A 26,628-nucleotide genomic window follows, 5' to 3' on the forward strand; every position below is an offset into this window, starting at 1 on the left:
CTCGAAACACTCACCTGCTGTCTGGTCGACGCCTTTCCACAGCTGTAAGCTCCCTGTATCCCCTGTATAGGGAAGAACCCACCATACTCGAAATACTCACCCGCTGGCTGGTGGACGCCGTTCTACAGCCGTAAGTTGCTGCACCTACTATACTGGGAAGAACCAATCCGTACTCGCAATACTCACCTGTTGTCTGGTCGACGCCTTTCCACAGCTGTAAGCTCTCTGCACTCACTGTCTAGGGAAGAACCAACCGTACCTGGAGTACCTACTTGCTGTCCAGTCGACGCCCCTCTTCACCGCTGTAAACTTTCTGCACTTGAGAGATCGAGAAGAGTACTTACCTGCTGTCCAATCCACATCCCCTCCATCGCCGAGAGCCTTGGCATCCGAAAAGTCTGAGGGGTTGAGTGGACCGAGTCCTCGCCTGTTGTCCGGCCGACGTCCCGGCGGCCACTGGATGCTGGGGAGGAAGGAGGAGTTTTAATTAGGATCTACAAATTCTTTTAATCAATAAAGTCTGTTACATTTTTACTTTCCTTGTCCGCCTGGTTTCTGGTTTGCTCCTCAGTGGTACATTCTAAAGGGAGGGGGTAGACCCAGTCGACCCTCCCGACCTGTGACATTTAATTTGGACTTCTCAGTGCATGCTCTTTGAGGAAGTTGCCATAGACCTGCATTATAGGACTGACAGACAAGAACGGTTTGACCTAAAAATATCAAAATTGAAACTACTGCGGAAGCAAAGACACCTACATCTTGGATGCCCTTGAGAAAAGCTAAAACATACCAAAAATTAATTTCAAAGTGAACTATCCCTTTAGATGGCTAACGTAGGCTCTGACCTGACCATGAATTCTTTTCTTGTGTATAAATGGGGCCTAAGGGCCACAATATTGCACTTCAGTCTTTTGCCAGTATGTAACACCATAGCAACCTCAAATCAACACGCTAAAAAAACACTCAAACACATTATTAACCATGACCTAACGCCCTGGAAACCACACACAAAACCCTAGCATCATGGTAATGGATTTTGCATGTAAATGTCACCCATGTTTTCTTCATTAAATGTGAGAGTCAAGTTATTCACAAGTTTTCTTTTACTGAATACTCTAATTGCATTTACACTGACTAACATTTCATGCTTGTTAACAGTTACATACAAGCTAAGACATTTATCAGTTACCTGACGTGGCCAGATGACTTGATGTAAATCACTATCCAAGATTTATGAAAATGAATGCATTGTCACTTTTTCTATATGTGTCTCTTAGTTGAGGCTTTAAATTCCTCTTAAATAAGTGGGACTGCAGATCTCAGACTGGACCACATTAATCGAATAGTGTTTGATAAGCACAAACAGCGCTGATGAATCTTCTCGTGTCTTATTCTGCCTTAGCCCAGCAGGTTTACAAACAGAGACCACGGATACTGGAGCCATTGAGGGAAGATACATGTATCAGTATCTTTCTCCGTCCATCTTCTTTCACCAGCTCTCATGCTGAAGTCTGGAGTCCTGCAGCCTCATTTGTGAATTAGCTTTGATATCAACACGGAATTGCAGGTGTACAGTAATAGCATGCATTTGTGGTAGCAGCAGTGTCCTTGATTTTTTCTGATGGACTGGAAAATGCAGAGTGGCGTTTGCTGATTATCCATTAAATCTTCAGCCTTGCTAGCTAATTACAAGTTGTTTAAGGGGCAATTATTATTTTATTTTTTTATAAATAAAAATATAACTATCCAATTATATAATTTATAATTTAATTAGAGGCAAATTTTGATGGCTTTTGAATAAATCAACAATGAGGGTGACGGTATCAAACTAGCAGGTCAATTGGTACTAAATAGCTACATTATAAACACACTGACTCACATAATAAAACAAATCTTCCAAAGTAGGCTATGTTTTACAGTTTCGAAAAGGAGAGTGTGAGATGTTTAGAACGAACCGATTCACTTTGAATCTGACCTTTCCAATGCCAAAGCCTGTTTGAATTTATTTCTTCTGTTGAACACAAAAGAAGATATTTTGAAGAATGTTGGTAACCATTCAGTTGATGTGCCCCATTGACTTCCATAGTTTTTTCCCCCCATACTATGGAAGTCAATATGGTCAGTCAACGGTTTGGTCATGTTTGGGTGAACTATCCCTTTAAAGGTAGGCTGTGTAACTTTTTTTTGTTCAAAATTGACCAAATGTAACGAATGAGTCAATAGGCCTACATCAATCATTTACATTAAACCTACGTTTTTAAGTCTATTAGGTTTTATCAAAAGTACTTGGTAACCAAGGAGACATGACAACATGACAAAAGAAAGTAAAGAATTTTTTTGTAAATTGTGAAAAGCAATTTTAATTTTGTCTCGCTGTGTATCACTGTTTTGGTAGCCCTAAACCTGTTCCCCATGTTTATGTAATGGCATGTGGCAAAACTGAACATACAGCGCCATCTTATGGACATTCAACACAAACAATCATAGTTCATTGTCTTTACAGGAGCTGGGAGTTACCATATTGAACTCATGTGACATCCATCTAGAATTTACTCTAAATGTTCCATAGAAATACTCTAAATGTTCCAATCCAATCTGACTTGTTGCATACACTGTTCCTTCGTTGGCCAGAGGAGAACTGGCCCCCGACTGAGTCTGGGTTCTTTTTGGGTTCTAGGTAGTGTACACTAGGTTTTTTTCTCCATTCTGTCATCTGATGGAGTTTTGGTTCCTTGCCACTGTTGCCTTGGCTTTTGGCTTGCTTAGTTGGGGACATTTAATATTCAACAATATTATTGATCTGCCTTACTTCAGGTGGACGTTGACGCAATTTTCTTCTAGAAACAAACTTTGTTGTAGTATTTTCATGTTATCACTCTGAAGTTGCTTTGATACAATCTGTATTGTAAAAAGTGCTATATAAATAAAGGTGACTTGACTTGACTAGAATTGTCTAGGCTAAATTCAATTCAATACCAGAAAGTGAAAGTCTTAATTTTCACATCACACAAACCCATACAGACTCCCTGCATATGAATACTTACTACACAGTATGGCAAGTCTATTTAGGAGTTGCAGACCTACTCTTCCAGCGATATTATGCTATCCCATGTGACTATGGGAGCTAGAAGACATCAGATCCAAAAAATTTGGTTGACCATTAGTAGGTAGGCTACCAAGAGTTGTTGATCCTAGTTAACATGTAGGCCTACTTGTTTTTTATAACCAAACGTTTTGTAGTGGTTGTTTTTGGGCTACACAGCAAAGATGGTGGATGTATGGAAACAAATGGACAGTAGGCTATTCATTACACAGATATAAGAACACTTCATCAACAACTGAGAAGTTCATTCTCTGAGAGTACAGGGATTCAGATGCTTTGTTTTCCTACACAACACAAATATATAGACTCAAACCTGACAAATACAGATGTGTACCTTCACAAACATTCAGATAAAAGATTAACAATAGAAAAAATGACGACAAACCAAACATGACATGAGAATGAATTCCATTATTTGTCCTCTAGTGCTCTCTAGTGTTAGTGAAGAGCACAGCTTTTTTTCCGTTTTGGGTTGAAATTCAATTCATTACCAGTGGTGGGTCTGATGCTCATCGGTGCAGGCACATGATTCTGAAATAACTGTTTTAGTAAGTTTTCCCTGACTTGATTACACCGGTAAGTTTGCAGAACATGCAGAACCACTCAAGCTTAAATATATGATTCAATTTAACTAATGGCTTAAAACAGCCCATTTTGGTCGGTTGTGTTTGAATAGAGAAGTGAGATGGTCTGAAGTCTTAAGTTCTTGGGGGGAGGGGGGGGTGAAGCTAAAACAAAATCTTTGTACACTATATGAAGTACACTAGGTAGTGTACACTAGATAGTGTACACTAGGTGAAGTACACTAGGTAGTGTACACTAGGTGAAGTACACTAGGTAGTGCACATTAGATGAAGTACACCAGATGAAGTACACTAGATGAAGTACACTAGATGAAGTACACTAGGTAGTGTACACTAGGTGAAGTACACTAGATGAAGTACACTAGGTAGTGTACACTAGGTGAAGTACACTAGGTAGTGTACACTAGGTGAAGTACACTAGATGAAGTACACTACCTAGTGTACTTCACCTAGTGTACACTACCTAGTGTACTTCATCTAGTGTACTTCACCTAGTGTACACTACCTAGTGTACTTCATCTAGTGTACTTCACCTAGTGTACACTACCTAGTGTACTTCATCTAGTGTACACTACCTAGTGTACTTGGTCTAGTGTACACTACCTAGTGTACTTCATCTAGTGTGCACTACCTAGTGTACTTAGTCTAGTGTACACTACCTAGTGTACTTCATCTAGTGTACTTCACCTAGTGTACTTCATCTAGTGTACTTCATCTAGTGTACTTCACCTAGTGTACTTCATCTAGTGTACTTCATCTAGTGTGCACTACCTAGTGTACTTCATCTAGTGTACTTCATCTAGTGTACTTCACCTAGTGTACTTCATCTAGTGTACACTACCTAGTGTACTTCATCTAGTGTACACTACCTAGTGTACTTCATCTAGTGTACTTCATCTAGTGTACTTCATCTAGTGTACTTCACCTAGTGTACTTCATCTAGTGTACACTACCTAGTGTACTTCATCTAGTGTACTTCACCTAGTGTACTTCATCTAGTGTGCACTACCTAGTTTACTTCACCTAGTGTACTTCATCTAGTGTACACTACCTAGTGTACTTCATCTAGTGTACTTCACCTAGTGTACTTCATCTAGTGTACATCATAGTCCACTACTGACTGCTCTTTTAGCATACTGACATATGCACACTGACATATGCAAGAGAAGTGATGAAACTGTGACAGCAACATTGCGTCCTCTTCAGTCCGAACTAACCTGTGAAGTCCATGTTGGTCTTTTGTTTCCCACACAACACAAAAGCCAATCACACAAAGAACAATATAAAGAACAGTGAGGTAAGTGGCCGTCCCTGTGCGTCTGCTGGGCTGGATCATCTCAGTGGAGAGGTGAGAGTTGAAACTCTCAGAAGAACAGCTGATGATTTCAGCTCCGCTCTCAGGGGAAGAGAAACTGTGACGGAGGAAAGAGAGACAAGGGTTCGGCCCCAGGGAGAAAGAGCTTTCCAATGGTTTATTCATTTCTTTCTTTTTGTTGTTGTTGTTTTTGCAAAAAGCACACATCTGACTACGTGTTTTTTTTTTTTGTTCACTGAGGTGATTTCGAATGATAATCATTATATATTAACGATATAGTATTTGAATGATAATGTTTTATTTGGCCTTTATTTGGCCCAATCATTTTACTATGATTGCTCTGAGAAATAAGTGATATTCTCAAACTTAAAAACAAATTTGTAACATGACTGAAAATATACCATGATGCTTAAAATCTAATATACATTTTTTCATGACTCTTAATTGAGTCTCTGTTTGTTACTGAAATCGTAGTCAGGCAAAAAGTCAAACAAAATTTTCTTCCACAGGAAATACGCAAGTCATGGAACACTAACACCAACAGTCACACATCCTCCAAAAGATAATTAACACTCGGGAGAGAACTGCTGATAATCTCAAAACACGTTTTTTTTTTTTTTTAAGACACTGAGCGGAAACCTGTGATGGTTCCAACACTTTCATACAGTGTTTTTGGGTTTCCTAAGATTAAAGTGTTTTAGGGGACACATTAAAGGGTCTTCAGGTTGTAAACGGAGTCCTAACTGAATGTCATTAAATTAATGTTAATATTCCAGAATTAGTAATACTTCAGATTTAAAATGTTTTGCTACTGTACATAACAGAGCACATTGTTATCCACACAAAGACAAAACACCTACAGGGTGCGCTAGAATTATACAATAAAAATTAACTGAATAAAAACGTTCATAAAAAAATTACAAAACTTTATATAATTTAATAATAGGTCACACATGAACATCTGCCCTACTGAATTAATTATAAGGTGATTCATATATGCAAATTACTTAATATACAAACACACTATCATTCTAATGTTTGGCATCAGTAAGATTAAAAAATAACATTTTATTCAGGCAGGAAGCAATACAATTTTTAAAAATGTCAGTAAAGTCATTTGTTAAATGGTATAAAAAAAGATCTCCATGTTAAAAGATCTCAATGTTATCTTAAATGTTAAAAAAAGATTTCCATTTCAAATAAAATATGTTATTAAATAAAATGTCCACAAAATATTAAGAAGCACAAGTGTTTTCAATGTTGATAAATGTTTCTTTAACAGCAACTTACTCGGCATATCAGAAGGATTTCTGAAGGATCATGTGACACTGAAGACTGGAGTAATGGCTATGTTTTGTCATTTAAAGCTATACTGCTCTTTAACCTCCTGAGACCCAGAAAAAAAAGTTTTTTGAATTTAGTTTTTTTCCATGTCATCACACTGTTTATAGCACAATAAACAAACGTTATGCTATGTCCTCTGTAGTGGACGCCAGGACTAAGTTGTTTAAAAAATAAAATGACATGAAATTATATGTATAGGAAAAAACAATGGGATTTTTTTTTTTCAATCACGAATAAATTTTGGCGTTTCAGGATTTTTTCAACCAAAATTTGTATAAAGATTATTCTCAACTATGTTATGAAAGAAATAATGGAATGAATTGATACACCATTTTACTTTTTGCAATATGTGGGTAAAATGGCCATAAATTAATATTCCCATTCAATGCAATGTATCTATACACTGTATCTAATTTGCACATTAATGTGTTCTTGGAGCAACATTTAATGAAAAAATGAGTGTAATAATTGGAGTAATAATTGGCAATATTTTAATAATAATATCTAATATTTCACAGGAATATTGATGTATAATTTATTTCCATTTTCACTTGTTGTGTCTCCCAGAATGCCTGATAAACATGATTTAAGTCCTGATGTCCTCTACAGTGGACACGTTTGAAATCAATGCCCTGTTCTGTAACAGAAAGTCATTTTTTTATTTGAAACCCCTTAACATTTTCCTGAGATGCTGTTTTATGAAATACAATTTGAAAAAGTAGTCCAATTTAAATTATAATTATAATATATTATCATATTTCCGTAAGAATGCTACATTTGATCACTAAATTAATGTCAGACATTTTTAAAGACCAAGGAGAAGTTGTTTTCATGGTGAAACCTCCAAACATTTGGTATCTCTGAAAAGCCCTGAATGTGCTCTTTACAGGACACCCAGGTTGTGTCATGTGACATGTATGATGTCAGAGAAATTCACTAAAATATAATGTCCACTACAGTGGACAAAAGTCTATTCTTGGGTCCCAGGAGGTTAAGAAAAAAAAAAAAAAAAAAAAAAAAACACAAAGTATACAAGGACAACACGACTGTGTCATAAAAATGGGAAATATATTTTTATTGGTACCTTTAAAGATACAGGTGTCATGAATAACAGAAATACTCACAGTAATGATCATGTTGGAAAGCAAACTCGGCACCTCAAATTAGCTTTCTCTCTCACACACACACTATATACATATACACTTGTGTCCACCCACCTACACCCACACCCACACCCACACACACACACACACACACACACACACACACACACACGTCACATTTTCCTCACCAATCTCTTGGTTTGTTCTCCAAGAACATTGTTCTCCATATTCTGATTGATACATACAGATGGAAAATATCCATTTCTTCACACTTTTCCCATAAGCATTTTAACATGGATCTTCAATGGGCTTCAATAGCAGTCTATTTATTTCGAGTTTTAGCAGGAGGGAAGTTCGAAGATGGGAGTTAAGGAGTCTCTGTAGACAGAGCCAAACAAGAACTATCAGTAAGCGATGTCAAGCCTCAACATGCTCAGTGCAAGTTCAATTAACATGTTTTACATGCACACAAACTCAACAATACATGAGGGCAAGTGTGAATCCGGAGCGGAAAAGGAAGAGAAAGATTTGGTTCATTTAAAGTATGTGATTCACGACGCAAATATACTGCACTGGATTATGGGTAAAAGGTTCACAGCACAGAATGCATACAGTGCATAATGTATAAATTAGCACATGCTTAAAATAAAAACAAACAAAACAGTGCATGATGGCGGGGTTTTTTTTTAGGTATCAGTATTGACAGAACTGCAGTTGGATACATTTGACTTTCAGGAATGGATTTTCAACACAATCTCCGGGACTTACAGGAATCTGTTCAACACTCAAAGGGGGGAAAATAATAAAAACACTCATGGAAAAAGGGAATCTTCTGTGTTATATATATTAAGATCTATAAAATCATACTCACTCAACACCTGTTAGTAATTCTCAGCCAATTGTGACTGCACCATCCACTTCACACCAGGATTTTAAAAAAGGCAATCTAAGATTTATTATACATATTTATATTTATGTAAATAAAAAAAACAATCTTTTAACAATCAATAGATTTTTTGATATTCATTTGAATCAGGTATTGAAATACCTATTTGTTCATTTCAGTCACCCTTTCTGTGAAACACTGCAGCACTGAGGTCGAGAAAAAATGGTTTGTGGCACAAAAAAAAAAAAAAAATCGATAATTTCATATAAATGTTATGCCAGAACTTTCATTTAAAAAGGGCCTTTGAGATGCTGCACTAAGCGAAACGCTCACAGACACATTTCTAAAACGTTTTCTGGTCCTGTATTCCAGACCAAAGGATGGAACAATGAACTCTCCGGCCTGGGAATGGGTATTCCACTTGGGTACGTTTATTCCCCCTCTCCTCGTTACTGTGTCTGTTTTTCGGTCTCTCTGGAGAGGGGTGGGCGGTTACCATCCATTGATGATGTGGTTCATGTAGTCCTCGGTTGGCAGGCGTGCCATACCCTCTCCCCCGACTCCGTCCTCTCGGAACGGGCTGTGGAAAGACGCCTGTCCTCTCAGTAGTCTTTGCTCCCGCCGGTCCAACATGTGCTTGTACTGGTAGCGCTGCTGAAACAGGTCTTTGGCGTAATCATACAGCTTCATGTCAAGATCGTTGAGCTCCTCGATGCGCTGTATCGTGTCGTTGTCCAGGTCCACGCCAGCCGCCCGCGTGCTGTTGTACTGCATGAACGGCCGGATGAACTTGAGGTGGAAGGTGCGCTCGAACAAGTACTGCGTCTTCCGCTGGAACTCCGTGAGGCCGTAGAAAGCCATGTCTCGCAGGTTTTTCTTGGCTGATTCGAGCAGGAGCTGCGAGCGCCTCTTCTCGGGGACCGTTGAGAGGTTATAGCAGCCTACCAGGCTGAGGTCAGCCAGCATGCGCACTTGCCGGTTATTGGCTAGGTTGTAGGGGCAATCCATGAATTGCTGCAAAGTGCACCCTGACCAGTCCGTGCCCTCGTAGCAGGATGGCAGCTCTTCGGGTGTGGGGGTCCGTCCGTCACACATGTGCAGGGACGTCTTCCACGTGGCCCCGCGCTGGACGTGCCTCCATTCGCTAAGATAGCGGGAAACAGGGTCCCTCAGTAGAGTGATGTAGTAGAACTTTCTGTAGGAAACAGGATAGGAGAACTCCATTAGTCACAAATCAAACCAATAACATACAAGATTAGGATATTTATATTTAAGAATTTGGCAGACACTTGTATGCAAAGCGACATTTGATAAATGTAAAGGAACTGAATGATCTTGTCTTTGCTAGTGCCATGCTTTACATGAATATGCTATTAATATCAACAAAACACGTACAGTAGAACAAAAGAAAATGATCACAATGTGTTTTGTGGGTGTAGTATGTCTATAACTTTGTCCTACAATTAATACTCTGTTTTGGAAGACAAGATGTAACAGGTGTAAACCGTGACTCAATAAATGCCTGAATTGCTCAGAGTTTTCCCAGCATGCCCTGGGGCACCAATGTCTTAATCCTTTCCCACCACTTCACATCCTGCCTGCTTAGATTCTTTTGTGATCGATGGACCTTGAAACATCATTGTATATGCTACAAAAACAACAACTAGGAACATTCCTGGTCTGGATGTGATCAAGGAAACCTGATATACAGTGGAGGAGAATATATGTGGCATATTCATAATATATGTGGTGTGCTATTATGTATTAAAATAATTATACAATATAAAAATCTGTATAATTTATATTAATTAATAACATAATGTTATAATACAAGCTCCACTGATATAGCATGTCACTAGCAACACATGGTGATGGGTTTGACTAATAATACAAAAAAAGTTTACCTTGCAAATATTCAAAGTCACTTTGGATAAAAGCATTTGAGATTCATTTCAATTAATCAGTTTTAATGAACTTTGTGTCTACTAAATGCAACTCAATTTATAATATAATAAGTAGCAAAATGGCATTAAAGTTAAGTTTCAATTAATTTCAGAGAATCGGTTTTAAATTAATTGAATAAAAACTCAAATTTCACCCACACACACTACACAGATCTTGTATGCCCATGCACACTCCCTTAACAAGAGATGAAAAAAATCCGTATACCCAAACATCTGCAAACATCTTTAAATCATCATTATATGGAGCTGAAGTGAAAAAACAGGCATGGCTCAGAGTCTTTTACTGAAAGGCTGTTTTGAAGTGAGAGCAGTCAGATAACGATGGTGATGAAACCACCTCAAGAAAAGACCTTAGATCTTACACTGCTTACACACACATTATAGCGACCTTTCCTGAAAAACATGCAAAAATAATTTACCAGAGCGTTCTGCCACTCATGGCATGCTACAGGGACAAAGGCCACAGGGAAAACGAGTTTCAGCGGAACCATGCAAAGGATTTGTGGAGTGGGAGGAAGACCAAGCACTGCCAACAACCTAGCAGGTGGTTTTCAACAGATTAATCTCAACCAAACTGACGACAGAGAGATTTAGCTCTCAGTTACTGATTCAACGCCCCCCCGTCACCACCCGCTCCAGCTGTGCTTCACCCTACATTACCTCTTCACACCCCTGTGACCAAATGTGCCAAGGTAACAGATTCCCCTCAAAGTGCCAGAGAGCTGATTACACATTCGAAAACAGCATGAAATCTCTGATTAGACAAGAACAGTGGGCAATGCTGAAATTCATTGCTGGTGACCCACATTGCACTTAAAGGTATCACTGGGTGCTGAGATACACTGAGCAATCATCTTGCCTCTGGCCAACAGGCGGCAATCCAGCCAACATTGTGCACTCAAATGCTCTTAAATGGTACATGCAGTTCCCTTACTGACCACATGGTGGCAGTGTGCATGTATTAACCAGGCCCTAACAAAAGCATAGGACGGTTACCGGTATGCACATTTCAATACCTTCCCTGTCACAGCAAGAAGACTCTCAGACTTGCAAAGATCGTTGTTAAAAGTGACTTTCTGACTTTTTCAGACTTCTGTTGATCTTTTCCTCTTTTCTCCTAAATCAATAGAATAATTTGTTTGACTCTTTGTCTTTTCAGGATCTTCAAATATCTTTTTGTTCATTCCCTTTTCCTTTCTCACTATTTGGTGACAAGGCTGCAGGCTTATAATCATTAGTGAGCCTGAGAGACATCGGAGATCCCTCTGCAGTGCCAAGGCTTCCTGTATTAATAACTCTCATGTTTCCACAGCGATTAAACTCTGGGCCCCATCAACACACATGGCAGATCCAAATCCCAGCCAATAACTGGCTGCCTGCTCTGTGCAAGGTCGGTCAATACTAATAACACACAGTGAAACAGCCACATTATTAATGAGAATGGACCCAGTACTGAGACTTGGGGCACCTCACAATGTAACTGAGGGTCATACTACGAGCTTGGACTGCTGCAGTGTGCAGACTCATAAATTAAGCTATTGAACACTAGTCTCTTTTATAAAAGTGTTTCATAATTAAATTAAGACCAAGCTGAGGCCAGCTTGGGTGGAAAGATTTCAGCATGTGTGCTTGTGTGCAAGGTTGCTTTGGCAAAATCAACAGGAAGTGTAGGAATCTGGCGGATGTTGTTTTAAGTATTTGTTTAATCCTCTTGTACTACAAAACGTCAATGTCAGAAAGAGTATAAATTTGTACATAGTTTTACATCAACTGACTGATGGGTTGCCTAAATGAACAGTTGAGTAATCCTAAGACACTGTAAAATTACAGACCCGGGGGGGCTGGGATATGTCTGTGGTCGTTCATCATTCATCTCCATCCATGCTTTTTCACTTTTGAAATCAAACACACTTAACAAAAACATTAAAACAAGCCACAACTTCATTAAAAATCCCATTATTGAGGTTACAACCCTGCACTCTCCCACTGAGACATGGGAAAGGAAATGTGGCTCTTGAGAGAGACGGAATGAACAGCCCGCTGGAGAGTCAAGGAGTTCAAGGTCAGAGCTGAAGACAGAGCGTGCTGGAAGACTCCTCCTCGGGCTGACAGCTCACAGTGGAGCCGTCACAACTCTCCATCTGACACAACTCCACATGCAAATCAGCCTCTCAAATATATGAAGACTGCACAAAGACCAGTCACCCTTTCTGACAGACCCGACACAAAACAGCTGTGGGGGCACTTTTTCCTCTTTCAGACACACAGCAGAAGTGGAAGAAAAATAGAGAGAACAGCTTCCAGTGTTTGGTTTGGATGAGTGTGTTAACCCTGATAGTGTTTGTTGGGGCCAAGATGTTTTTGTTCTCTCACATACACACCCAGGAGGCCATTCATCTCCATTGCTGGCTTCTTAGGAAGTTTCACTCCCAGGACTTCCACCCAATAGTGCGTTTAAACTAGAGAAGTGAAGCATTGCTGCATTATTGATGGAGTACCTACACTGACTCTTGACGCAGGGTTCAGTCACCTCACCAGAGCCTCCAAACTTCTACTGGTTTAACATGTTAGTACCCCTGACTGGCTTAATTTCACCAGGGAGGGTTGTGCTGTCCTGGGTGTTTCAGTTCTGTTTTCGCTGCTCTGAGTGCGGATTGGGAAATGAAAGTTTCTTTTTTTTGCCAGCAAAAAGCACCAGACTGTGCAAAATGACTCTAGTCTGTCATCCTGGAGATGGTCCACTTGAAATTCCATTTCTCTGTAAGAGCCGAGTATAAAAAAAGAAAAGCATTGCCAATTCAGTGTGGACATTTGTGTACACACACAAAACTCTGTCTAACACACAACTGAACATTACCTCTTCCTGACCACACAAGGATGATTACACACACACTGACATATCAATGACACCAGGATGTTTTTTTTATGATTACAAGCATTTGATCCTTCAAATTTTGATGCAAGGCTCCACAACACAAGTCGTTTTGAACTGGCCCACCGCATGCGTAGTGATATAATTATACCTTTCATCAGATGATGTAACTCTACTGACATATTCAGGGTTTGGTGGGCCTGGTTGTTTCTTTCACAAAGAGACACAAAGTTGCTTTCCAGTTTATTTATTCCATTTATTTTACTAATGCACAAAAATTGCACCATACTTTATGGGAGTGAGCCATTGAGAATTATTAAAAACTCTTATTTGAAACGTTGCCATTAAATCTTATTAACATGGAGCGGTCCACATTTACATCCTTAAAGTAATTAATCTACACAGAATAAAACCCCAAAGTGTGGCTATAAACTGCTTAACTCATCTGGACTGAGTCAGAATTGTTGAATAAAAAGTGATGTTAATCAAACTAGTGTAAATGTTGTAACCTGTTAATATGTGGGGTTTTTTGTGTGTGGTGTGAAATCAGCCCTATAGCAAGCTCTTTTCCATCCGGCACAGCCCTTCATTATGGAAAAGCTGATTTTTCACACAATGTCAGTGATCATTTTTAACCTCGTTTTGGAGGATTCTTGTCTTAGAAGTGCCTGGAACAACACTATAGACCAGTGAGAGGTCTGTATGAATTATATGAATTATATTACCGTTCAAAAGTTTTGGATCAGTAAGTTTATGAAAGGAATCGCTTATGCTCACCAAGGCTTCATTTATTTGATCAAAAATATGTTGTGAAATATTATTACAATTTAAAACAGCGGTCTTGTATTTTTCATTTACTTTAAAATGTAACGTATTCCTGTGATGGCAAAGCTGAATTTTCAGCCATTTCTCAATCATTCAATCATCAATGTTCAAATCAAATAAGTCATGCTGCTTTATATTTGTGTGGAAACCACGTTTCTTTTTCCCCAGGATTCTTTGATGAATAGAAAGTTCAAAAGGGCATTTATTTGCAATAGAAATGTTTTTAACAATGTAAAAAACAACAACTTTTTGATCAATTTAATCTATCCTTGCTAAAAAAAGGAAGCAATTAAAAAAAAAAAAAAAAAAAAAAAATTTTTTTTTGAACTTTTGCATATAACGCAACGCTCATGCTAACAGTATGCAGGCTAAAATATGCAAGGAATGAGGTCGAATATCACAATCATTTCACATAACACTGCGTTATACACATTTAAAATATAACCAAATTCCATGAAAATCCAGACATCTGATAAATTATGCTTTATACAATCCTTTGAAACAAGATGAGCTATTTTTACTCTGATCTGAGAATATACACAAACATGATGAAGTCATGATGAAGTGTATAGGGAACCAGAAGTAAGATGAAACCAGAGAATGAAAGAAGTTTCAGTAGGTGGAAATTTTATCCGTGACGGCATCAAACCTGTTAAAGTACGGTGGGAATGAGGATTTCAACTAGATTTCTCTGACTATCAAAGACACCATAACTGCTTTCACCAGGATGAGTGTAAATTCCACCTTATTCGTGGCGCTCGCTGTCGCATGCTAGCCGTTACAGCTGAGAGAGCGTGACTAACAAGAGAGCGGCGATTCTTTCGTCTTGGGATGTGGGAGGATGAGACACAAATAAAGATGGCAGTGTGTCCATGAGAGAGAGGAAGAAAGGAGAAAAAGGATGAGGAGGGAGGTATAAATAATTCGATTTTTATGGGGAAAAAAAATGTGAGTAGTGCCCCAAATAGGGGTAGGAACCACGAATAAAACAGAACATCTTGGAAATGTGGTAAATAAGTCAGTGAGGATGTGTGGACCCCCTGCAGGTCCTACCCGGGGTCTCGTAAAGCAGCTATCTTAAACCAGCACAGGTGTTCCTCTTTAGAACGGGTGATAAATTACATGTTGAGATGCTAGCAGGCGGAAAGACTTAGGCAGGTTTAAGATCTGCCAAATGTGCAAGGACAGATCAAGCACCAAACCAACACACCGAAGGAACCCTGCGTGACCTCTTGGGTGTCATTAAAAAGCTGTCATGATGTGAATTGTGACGGGCATTGCGGGGCATCAGTAGTCTGAAGATTATGCGAGCGGTGCGGAAGCAGAGCTATGATTTCATCTGGAACTTTTTCAGCTTTTTTTAAGTCGGAACATCTGTTTTCTCACACTCCATAAAATGAGCATCACATGCTAACATCTTATAATGCAACAGCTCACAACATGTTAACAGATTATTGGGAATCAGAATTAAATCTGTGAAATATTAGCAGAAAGACAATGATCAAACATAAAAAAAATGTTTTGTGACGATGAACGACGGACGGAAAATGTGAGCTGACCACACATATGCTGTGCAATTTAAAAAGCCATGTATTAAGGAAAACATACAGAAGATTGCAGCTGAACTTTAAATAGAGAGGGAGTTATCGGTGGAGAGACAGACAGCAGCGAAACAGTCGATAAAGATGGAGCAGAGACTTTAATAAAGCTAGAGCTTATTGTTGCATGCGACTCTTCATGTTTATGTATGATTGATGATTCAGGAGGGACTAAGGCAAGAATGGAGACTAGAGAGGGAATAATGAAGGATTTCATAAATCCTTCTCATAATATGATGCCCTCCTGAGAGAGTCTAGGATGACCTGGCCTTTAACATCCAACCCTGAATACTTACTCCTTGCTGATGGGGAGAGTTTTCAGAGAAAGGTTTTCAGGTTTTCCATGGAATATTTTGAGTGATAACCAAACAAAACTAGAACCAAAAACAACAAAAGCTAAACAAAACAATAAAAAAAGCCTACCAGTCTTTAAGAAATCTGGTGGCCAATAAAAAAACAACAACAACAATACAATGTTAAATTTTACAACAACGAATACTATTACTACTGTATCATTACTAATTATATATAATTCATATAAATAATAAATTATTATTACTATTATTGCAAAATAAATGTAATATTTATATTTTTTCGAAATAACATTTTATTAGGTTTAACAACAGAATAACAACCATTTAAAAAAAAATAATAATAATTTGAATATGTCATAAATATTCAATGCAGCACACAGACATGACCAAATACCATGTGCCCTTAAAAAACAGACCAAAATAGGAAGAAACTACCATGGGTGCCCTTAAAAACCAGACCAAATAGTAGCGTGTGAGAAAGAGACGAGTCAGACCACCACCCACGTAAGACTCTAAAAGCACAATAAAAGAGCTCTCCACCAGGAACTCTACGGTTCTGATCCAATTAGTAGCAGGAATGTGAGCAATGTTTATAGCAAAGAGACCCCCTAACAGCCTGAGGGGAAGATCCTCCGTTTCACCTTCACTGACTTCTCACGGACACACACTGCAATTCCAACAGAACCCACAATTCCTACAGAACTGCTTGGAATAAAATGGAAACATGATCTCTTCGGTCCAGGGTATTTAATGCATACAGTCCGGACTAAATTCGAATTCTTTCCCTGTCCGTTTTGTTTATTAAACTAATCTTATTTCTTTCTTTCATTAATTCTATTTAGAACAAAGGTGTCTGTTTTAGTGTTGGATTCCTGGGTTCGGGTTTAAACAGTGAGTATCTCTGGAAGACGAGGACGGAATGCGTTTAACCCCAGGCGTCTTTAGACCATCGTCTTACCAGACAGACAAAGAGATCTTAGAGAAAGAGAGCGCGAGACAGAGAGGCTTGGAAGTGAAATACATGAGACCTTTGTTCTAATGATCACTCTTACTTTCAGTTTGAGACTGAGTGTGCTTTTACTGCATGATAAATTAAGTTAAATGGTAACACTTTAGTTTAGGGTCCATTTGTCACTATGAACTAGCATGCATATTACTAAGATATTGGCTGTTTATTAGTACTCATAAAGCACTAAACTTATGCCTCATTCTGCATGACCATATTCTACATACATTACTAACTATAATAAGCAATAATTAAGTGTTTATTGAGGCAAAAGTCGTAGTTAATAGTTAGTTACTTATTTGGACCCTAAACTAAAGTGTGACAAAAATGGGACCGCAAAAAACAACAACAACATAAAATATAAATAATTAACACAATTGTAAATAATGTAAAAATAATGAAAAAGTTATAGTAAACTTGAGTTAAAGAAAAATGAAATATTAACTAAAAACATACAAATATACATTAAAAATAAGATAGCAAAAGCAAATTTGAGTTAAAGACAAATATTATATTAATAAAATAATTAAAAAGTAAAAAATATAAAGTAGAAATATAAAGAAGGCTAAATAACAAAAGCAAAAATATGGGTTAGTACATTTTTATATACAGGTCCAGGAATTTTGGGTTTTCATGAGCTGTATGCCAAAATCATCAGTATTAAAACAATAAAAGACCTAAAATATTTCAGTTGGTGTGCAATGAACCTAAAATATATGAAAGTTTAATTTTTATCATTACATTATGGAAAATAATGAACTTTATCACAATATGCTAATTTTTTTAAAAGGACCTCTATATATATATATATACAGTATATATATATATATATATATATATATATATATATATATATATATATTAATAAAAAAAGGAAAAAGGTACAAGAGACAAAAATAATATTTTATAATACTATGAATTATGAAATAACAAGAAAGTAACAATTGTAAATATGGTTAAAATTCTGATGTGGGCCGATAAAGACAGACCATCTCTCTCTCTCTCTTCTCTAATCACCCCAGCTGAAGCGTTCTTTCTCTGATCTTCCCACTGAACTGTTTTTGAGCTCCTGTCTTTGGCGTCTCTAACCAACCCCTGCCTTCATCCTATTGGCCTTTTAATTAGGTTGCTATGGTGACACACAGACAGGTGTACTCAGTCTCTGGCATCCAGCGTTTTTCCCCTCCGCTTGTTTTTTAAAACTACTGAGGCGCGAAGCAGATGCCGTTCCTTTCTCTGCTCCTTCCTCTTCCTCATCCTCACTACCTCTTTCTCTCTCTCTCCGGCTCCTCTTTTTCAGGCTGTTTGGAAGGAGGCCAGAGGCTTTTCCCCTTTTTTCCTGGCTAATGCACATCACTGCTGGTGTTGCACATCCATCTTTTCAGGCTAAACTGTCTATTTATTGTGCCTTATTGTACCATGTACTGCTATTTATTCATTTATACAAGAATATACACATTTATTTTACTGCCATGCTGAAAAATGAGACCAGTATGCATTGTGTTGCTAGTTAGGATTGGTTTATGTTAGTCAGAATATACTGTGTGCTGATATTTGTATCTTTAGCTTGTTATCTGTTTTATATTCCAACCATCAATAGTTAAGATAGGAGAAATGCAAGAGTTTAACATGTGTTCACATTATTCTGTGCAAATAAACAAAGAATGTCTTATTTAGTGTACAAAGACAACAAACACACAAGGAAGACATGACGCACACTCGCACAGTTTGATGTTAATAAGTGTTTCTGACCTCTCCAGGATGCCTGTCACACATCACATATTCCTGGATAATTGCAAAGTCTATTTTCGCTCTATTCAATGAAGATCGTGCAAATGGAGACATTTGTGAATTTTGTCATTTTAAAGCACAGACGGCATCTTTATCATGGCGACGCTGAGAGAAACCAGCATAAAGATAAACAAGAAAAAAAGTGAAGGCTCAAATGAAACATTGGCCTTGCTGTAATGCATTGAGGGTCCTTGGTAGGAGGTCAGACAGCTGAAGCCTGCATATGCCTGAAGGTTGATAAAAGCAGACGGGCCTTGGAGACCCTTCAGGGCCAGTTGTTGATCTCCCAGACTTGAACTAAAACACACACACACGCACACACAAAGCAAGCTAATAGCCAAAGTATAGCCAAAACAAAAGGAGCATAATTCCTGAGTCTGACAAGATTACAAGTTGTGTATATTCGAACTAGGAATATATCAACTCTCAGTGTATAATGTCATCAGGAAGAAATGAGGAAAGAAAGAAATAAAAGAAGGAAAGATTGAAGGATATGTTATTTATGTGTATATATATATATATATATATATACACTCACCGGCCACTTTATTAGGTACCCCATGCTAGTAACGGGTTGGACCCCCTTTTGCCTTCAGAACTGCCTCAATTCTTCGTGGCATAGATTCAACAAGGTGCTGGAAGCATTCCTCAGGGAGTTTGGTCCATATTGACATGATGGCATCACACAGTTGCCGCAGATTTGTCGGCTGCACATCCATGATGCGAATCTCCCGTTCCACCACATCCCAAAGATGCTCTATTGGGTTGAGATCTGGTGACTGTGGAGGCCATTTTAGTACAGTGAACTCATTGTCATGTTCAAGAAACCAATTTGAAATGATTAGAGCTTTGTGACATGGTGGAAGTAGCCATCAGAGGATGGGTACATGGTGGCCATAAAGGGATGGACATGGTCAGAAACAATGCTCAGGTAGGCCGTGGCATTTAAACGATGCCCAATTGGCACTAAGGGGCCTAAAGTGTGCCAGGAAAACATCCCCCACACCATTACACCACCACCACCAGCCTGCACAGTGGTAACAAGGCATGATGGATCCATGTTCTCATTCTGTTTACACCAAATTCTGACTCTAACATCTGAATGTCTCAACAGAAATCGAGACTCATCAGACCAGGCAACATTTTTCCAGTCTTCAACTGTTCAATTTTGGTGAGCTCTTGCAAATTGTAGCCTCTTTTTCCTATTTGTAGTGGAGATGAGTGGTACCCGGTGGAGTCTTCTGCTGTTGTAGCCCATCCGCCTCAAGGTTGTGCGTGTTGTGGCTTCACAAATGCTTTGCTGCATACCTCGGTTGTAACGAGTGGTTATTTCAGTCACTGTTGCCCTTCTATCAGCTCGAACCAGTCTGGCCATTCTCCTCTGACCTCTGGCATCAACAAGGCATTTCCGCCCACAGAACTGCCGCTCACTGGATGTGTTTTCTTTTTCGGACCATTCTCTGTAAACCCTAGAGATGGTTGTGCGTTCTGGCACCAACAATCATGCCACGTTCAAAGTCACTCAAATCACCTTTCTTCCCCATACTGATGCTCGGTTTGAACTGCAGGAGATTGTCTTGACCATGTCTACATGCCTAAATGCACTGAGTTGCCGCCATGTGATTGGCTGCTTAGAAATTAAGTGTTAACGAGCAGTTGGACAGGTGTACCTAATAAAGTGGCCGGTGAGTGTACATATATATATATATATGTGTGTGTGTGTGTGTGTGTGTGTGTGTGTGTGTGTGTGTGTGTGTGCGTGTGTGTGTGTGTGTGTGTGTAAAGAAAAAGAAGGGAAGAAAAAGGAAGAAAAAAGAGGAAAGATAAAAATTAAAGTACAGGAAGAAAGCAGGAAAGAAAAAGAGAACAGAAAAAGGAGAAAAGAAAAGTAAGGAATAGAAGTATAAAAGGAGGACAAAGAAAAAGAGGAAAGATAAAAGGAGGAAAGTAAAGGAAAAAAGAGAAACAAATGGAAGGAATGGAAAAATTATAGGAGGGAAAAAGTAAAAGGTAAGATGCAGGAAAAGAAAAAAAGAAAGAAAGTACGGAAAACAAAAAGGGAGGAAAGGAAACAAAAAAAGACAACATGATAGTGTACGATTCAAAAACAAATCTTGATTCAGTTATTTTCAATGAATCAGTCAAACTGGGGCCGGTTTGCATAAACTACTAAGAATATTGTCAAACAAGCTATAGTCATCATATTTTTTTCTTTAAGACAATTCATAACTTTTTTAAGTTAGTTTCATAAAAAAGTAGATCGGTCTAATTAAATAGCAAAAAGTAAGACTGGTCGCCCCTTGACTAAACACTAGTTGGTCATACTAATACTAATATGTTTAAGCAATTAGTTAGCAATTCAGTGCGGTCTATTCTTTCACTGACCTAAATTGCAAGGAAGGAAAGACTGAAAAGAAACAAAATACACAATTGAATAAAAAAAAAAAGGCAAGACAAATGTAGCCCTTTTCACAACCACTACAAACTGGTTCTCCCCCGCAGAGAGAGTCGCTGTGTTGTTCAGACTGCTGATCAGTAAATGAACTGGATTTCTGCATCTGGTAACTCTAGCAGAACAGATGCCCATTATCACAGTTTAATCAGCCCACTGATCCTCCATGCTGACCGAGGGACGGATCTAAACACATACGCTCCTCATCGATCAATACGGATCTGTCAGCAGGGATCAGACAGTGTGTGACAGGGCGATACATGGTGCTTGGAATGGCAACTCCTTCAAATCTCATTCATATTCAAACACACTTTTCTATGCCATACCTGGTCACCAAACATGTTTCCCTTCCAATAATGCTTTTCTCCAACAACAACAAAAAAAGATTTGCTGTTATTTTATCTAACAAATGAGAAATAGTCCCTATGTTGATAGTGCTTTATCGAAGGATCGAGCTAATTCAGAATACATATTTACTCCTGTAATGAGGTTGGATCGTTCTTGGTACATAAATGGGTTTAGTGTGATTAAAAGTCAAATGCACATCAGAAGTGAAACAGAAATACTTGTGTAAATTAATACTTTTATGTTTTCTCAGAGCTTTCTAATGGCTTTTCCTATGACAAACTGTAAAAAGCAAAACAACTGCATTGAATGTTATGTGATCCACAAAACAAATCGTTCTTTTGAATCAATTGAATCTATCAGACCACAATTCATTTATTCACAGATAAATCATGATGATTCATTTGCTAAAAAAGACTGAATCAAAATAAATCATCTCAGCTGATTCAACAACTCACTTACTGGAACGGCTCACAACTCACTAAATCAGCGAGTCAGTTGTATCCTAACATAATATCCTGTGGATTTTATACAACACTTATCTAGATTTTCTTCTGATAAAGGAGTGACTCCCTCTTTAATGAAGAAATCAGAGAAGCTCTGGATTCTGCTTTTCATCCGAGTTAATCATTTCAAACCTTTCCAAGAAATCAGTCTGTGTAATATGAGCATAATCTAACACCTGAGATACCAGATCCTGGAGTGAGTGAGTGTGTGTGTGTGTGTGTGTGTGTGTGTGTGTGTGTGTGTGTGTGTGTGTGTGTGTGTGTGTGTGTGTGTGTGTGTGTGTGTGTGTGTGTGTGTGTGTGTGTGTGGGAATAAGTGCAGAGTCATCAGCGGCCAGACGGCACCTTCACCTCAGTCCAATTTGTGTTCCAGTGAATCTTGAATCTCTCTTCTGCTTCCCAGAATCCCTCCATTATCTATCTACCCCTTCTCCACCAAAACACTGCTGGTTCTAGAAGTTGGGAGATCTGTAAATCGACCCACTTTTTCAATAATTTGAGAGCAACTACAACTACTAAAATGACTATGTATGTTACTATATAACCTGCCACACATTCTTTGGATGCTAATATATATTTTCAAGTTTCATAAATCAATTCTTTCATTGTCTTTATGAGACATCTTTATCACTTATTGGAACCAAAGCTATAACAATTAACTTGTTAATTGCGTTACATAACTGTTAATTGTTGTGTATATGCATATACAGCTGAATATACAGTACAAACTATTTTCTGTCAACCTGAGTTTAGGAAACTTTACTAGGTGACGACATTAAGACACCCCATATCCACTATGTTAGTCGTTCGGGGTTGAAGAGAAGCAGGGTTTGGGGCCAGAGAGGAAGTGGACTCAATTAACAATGTGATCAAGTTTGGTCTGCATCACTTCACCATACACACTAGGTAGGTCCCTCACTTCCTTCCACCTGTGTGAGTACAAGTGCCCCACTCAATCACTCCAGCTTTCACCCAGACAGTTGTTCAGCACCAAGGACAGCGGTCAAACGCAAATAAATGTCTCGGGAGTGGAGAACCGAAATTCAGCACTCTTAGCGAGACACGACGGCAGCCACTCAGCAAAGATAAGACATATCGTCAAAGCACTCAAGAAACATCACGGACATGCACTGATACACAAACACACAGTATGGGTAGGCACCGTGCACAGCGCCTATGCCTCAGCGGGTTTGATAGCAGTCGGGGTTTCAGGTGAAGTGACAGGTGACATGTGGCCTGCTCAGCATTTTCTTCAAATCACAAAACCTTGGAGAAGCAAGTGACATGTGAAGTGTGTTTGGTCCTCCTTGTGATCCATCAAAAGAGCCAGTATAAGCTTTAAAGTGAATCTGAAATCACGACACACAGCTCTTTGTTGGTTACAGTGTCGATACAACAAAAGTGTCAAAAAGGAGGTGGTCACTGTCCGTTTAATGCATGCATACATTCAATAAACCAAGAGCTGAAAAACGGTTGAATAATATGGCTGTACTGATTATACATCCATGGCTCGATTTAAAAAAAGAAACAGTATAGTCATTTCTCACATAGACAGCTTCGCGGTTATGCAATATATAAAACATCATAGCGTGATGGGAGATTTAGGTCATGCCACCCACCCTGTAATCAAAGGTTTGGTGGAAAATACTAAATATAACCCAAATTTACTGGTATACACAAAGAGTAATATTTCATATGAACGATTACAGATAAACAACAAAAGCCAAAACATTATGAAGCCAAAGATGGTAGATATATCGCACAGCTAATGACTCATTTACATGAAATAAAAGAGTAATGATGCTATTTAAACTGAGTCATAATTTCAGCAAGAGCTCTTGGCATCACACAATAAAAGGTAATCAAATTATATTCTCATTGGCTCAGCGGTAGAGAAGAGCACACCACAAGAGCACAAATAGCATCTCTCTAACTGATAATAAACATAAATGTGTTAGTGTTTCTCACCTTTTATGACTATTAAACAAGCCCTAGTGTTAGTGCCGTATGTTTCTAGAATAAAAAAAATAAAAAAAGAGTTTGATAATAGAAATTAGACAATTAGGTTTAATTTTTTACCATTAGTTAACATGAACTAACAATGAACAATACTTCTGCAGCATTTATTCATCTTAGCTTATTATGCCAATTTAAAAATGTATTAATAAAATTAAATATTTTTCATTCAATATTTTTCACATTAAATAAAATATTTTGAATGTGCTTAAAAATATAAAAATTTTCTGTTCAACAGAAGAAAGAAACCCTCAAGTTGTTCCAAAACTGTGAGTATCTGATGACAATTTTCATTTTTGGTTGAACTATCCCTTTAAGAAACTTCTTTCAAAACATTAAAGTAAAAAGTTACCAGCAAATCTACTAAATAGTGATCAGATGGCTAAAAACTTCATCTGCTTTTTGAGTTCTATCTATTTTTGCTCTTAGCAAAGGTCATAAGAAATCTAGTGCTAGACATACAAATGTATACAGTGATGATTCATGGTAATCACAGGTTTGAGTGCTAACATCTGTGAATCTGTGCCTTGTTCCAAATATACATATCATAACGCAATTACCCCTAAACAACATAAAAAAAATTTAAAAAATCTTAGCCTAAGATAGCACACCCACAGACCATCCACAATCCGTTCAATGACTCTAGCACACTGCACACAAAAATGGCAAGTGCTAGCTGAAAAATTCTCATTGGATGGCTTGACCCAATTTTGGTATTTCGAACCAACACTGCAGTGCGATGAACATATTTTCAGCATTTTTTATTTAGATTAATGTTAATTTATACATAAACTATTGTTCATTCATGTTAATTCATAATACAAGCTTACATTATATCTTGAGGTTTTCTTTTAGTTAAAACATTAAACAAAAAAATATACAGAACAAAAGCGTTTGTACAGAATGTACACATGCACTTGAGTTGGCATATGGTTATCGTGTTTATATTGTTTCACATGCTCATGAATATCCACATGCTCAGGTGAAATTCAGCTCCTCAGTCTGATAACAATAAGGCCGGCTGCAGAGAAAACGCTCTCCGCCGACACAGGCGTTGCAGGGACACAAAGATAACTGTGTGTTAAGCAAAGTTTTTTGCAGCGCATTGTGTTTTCTGTTTTCAAACCCATCTCCCCGGACTAAACTTAAAGGAAGCATATGTCTCACAATCAGATAAGTTATCTTCTCGGCTGATGGACAGCTGTCTTTCCTCATTCGATTGATCAATAACGAATGTTCGGTGTTTGGAAATTGGATATCATGTGATTTCTCATTCTGATGGTGATATTACGATAACTCAGTTTCACCCAACAATGTTTGTTCACAATCTCTGATCAAATACAATTGTTTACTCGCTCCACAGTGCCACCAAATGCATTTAGTTATAACTGAGTTTTAGTTTACCTGCATTCATCATGGATTCACTGTATTTATGGCCAGCAACATGTAGCAAAATTTTAATAGTATTTTTATTTTTTTTATAGTTAAAATAATCAAAAGTCGGGTTACAAGGGACTACAGAAAGAAAAAAGAAGTCTCCTTCACAAAATATTGCACCATTGTGCATCATATCAAACAACACCGCTCGCTTTCTTTTATCTCTCTCTCTCTCCTTCACCCTCTCTTAATGTGAGAGATATTACAGCTAGGCTTCTGATATTAAAGCAACATGCAGAAAAACGTGGTCTCTGCCTGTCATATTTGCCTCAAAGACATAAACTTCTCCTGTCCTTGAACAACTCTCCTCCTCTACTTCCTGCTCCATTGTGCTGGTGTTTCTAATCTCACGCTTGGTTAGGATTAAAAAACTCAAAACGCTGTAATCTCGCCCACTTCAGAGCGGAGACAAAAACATCTCAGAGTCTGAAGTGCTTTATCCACCCCGATTCAACATGAAGAGGAGATTCCTCTAAACTTCAAAGTCTGTCACCGGATCAGCCCTGCCAGTGAGCGAGAGGAAACTGCCCTTCACCTGTCATTTGCACGGCAGTAACGCGCTCCACTAGTCTTATTTCCCAGCCATTCATCCATTGTGGAAGAAGACTGGAGCGGGCTGATCAAAGAAACTGAGCAGAGGGAAAAGTGGTTTCATTTCGGTGGCGTAAGAAGGAATATTCAGCAAACCAGACTGACACTCCTCCTCAGCTAAACTCTGTTAACAAGAGCACAGACGCTCTCGCTCGCAAACTGATGGAAGAAGCTCCTCGTCCTTCCCTCGCTCTCTCAAGTCCTTACCGTCTTCCATCTCTCTCTCTCGCTCTCACTATTTCTCCTTCTTTAGTATGATAATGAGTCTCATTATTCCATTTTACCTCCCTCTAAGGCTCTGACACAATTACCTCCCTTCGCTAATGTTCGACTCGCCTGTGTGTGAGAGAGACAGAGAGCAAGTGGAGGACATTAATAAAGATTGTGGTTGCTGCGTTTTAATAAAACTGTATGTTACTTTACTATTTAAAAAAGCCTTTCGCGCTAATTTATTCATAGCAGAAGTAGACATGACCAGAAACAATAGTGAAAAGAGAAGGACATGTAAAAAGAGAAACCTATTCAAAATGTTTCTATCTAAACTTTTTTTTATTTATTCTTTTGGCATTTTTGCAG

General features: G+C 38.3%; 1 protein-coding gene across 1 annotated transcript in view; it reads right to left on the minus strand.

Annotated features, from left to right (window-relative positions):
• Positions 1-7,670: 7,670 nt before the first annotated feature.
• hs6st1b (heparan sulfate 6-O-sulfotransferase 1b) overlaps positions 7,671-26,628 on the minus strand; it is a 56,577-nt gene continuing 37,619 nt past the window's right edge. Inside the window, exon 2 of the mRNA XM_056249170.1 lies at positions 7,671-9,530. Within this exon, the coding sequence (XP_056105145.1) occupies positions 8,828-9,530 (703 nt within the window). The 3' untranslated portion in view covers positions 7,671-8,827. The remainder of the gene's footprint in view (positions 9,531-26,628) is intronic.

Source organism: Rhinichthys klamathensis, unplaced genomic scaffold (genome assembly GCF_029890125.1).
Source record: "Rhinichthys klamathensis goyatoka isolate OS25496 unplaced genomic scaffold, OSU_Roscu_1.1 h1tg000059l_1, whole genome shotgun sequence".
In the NCBI taxonomy this organism is placed as follows: Eukaryota; Metazoa; Chordata; class Actinopteri; order Cypriniformes; family Leuciscidae; genus Rhinichthys; species Rhinichthys klamathensis.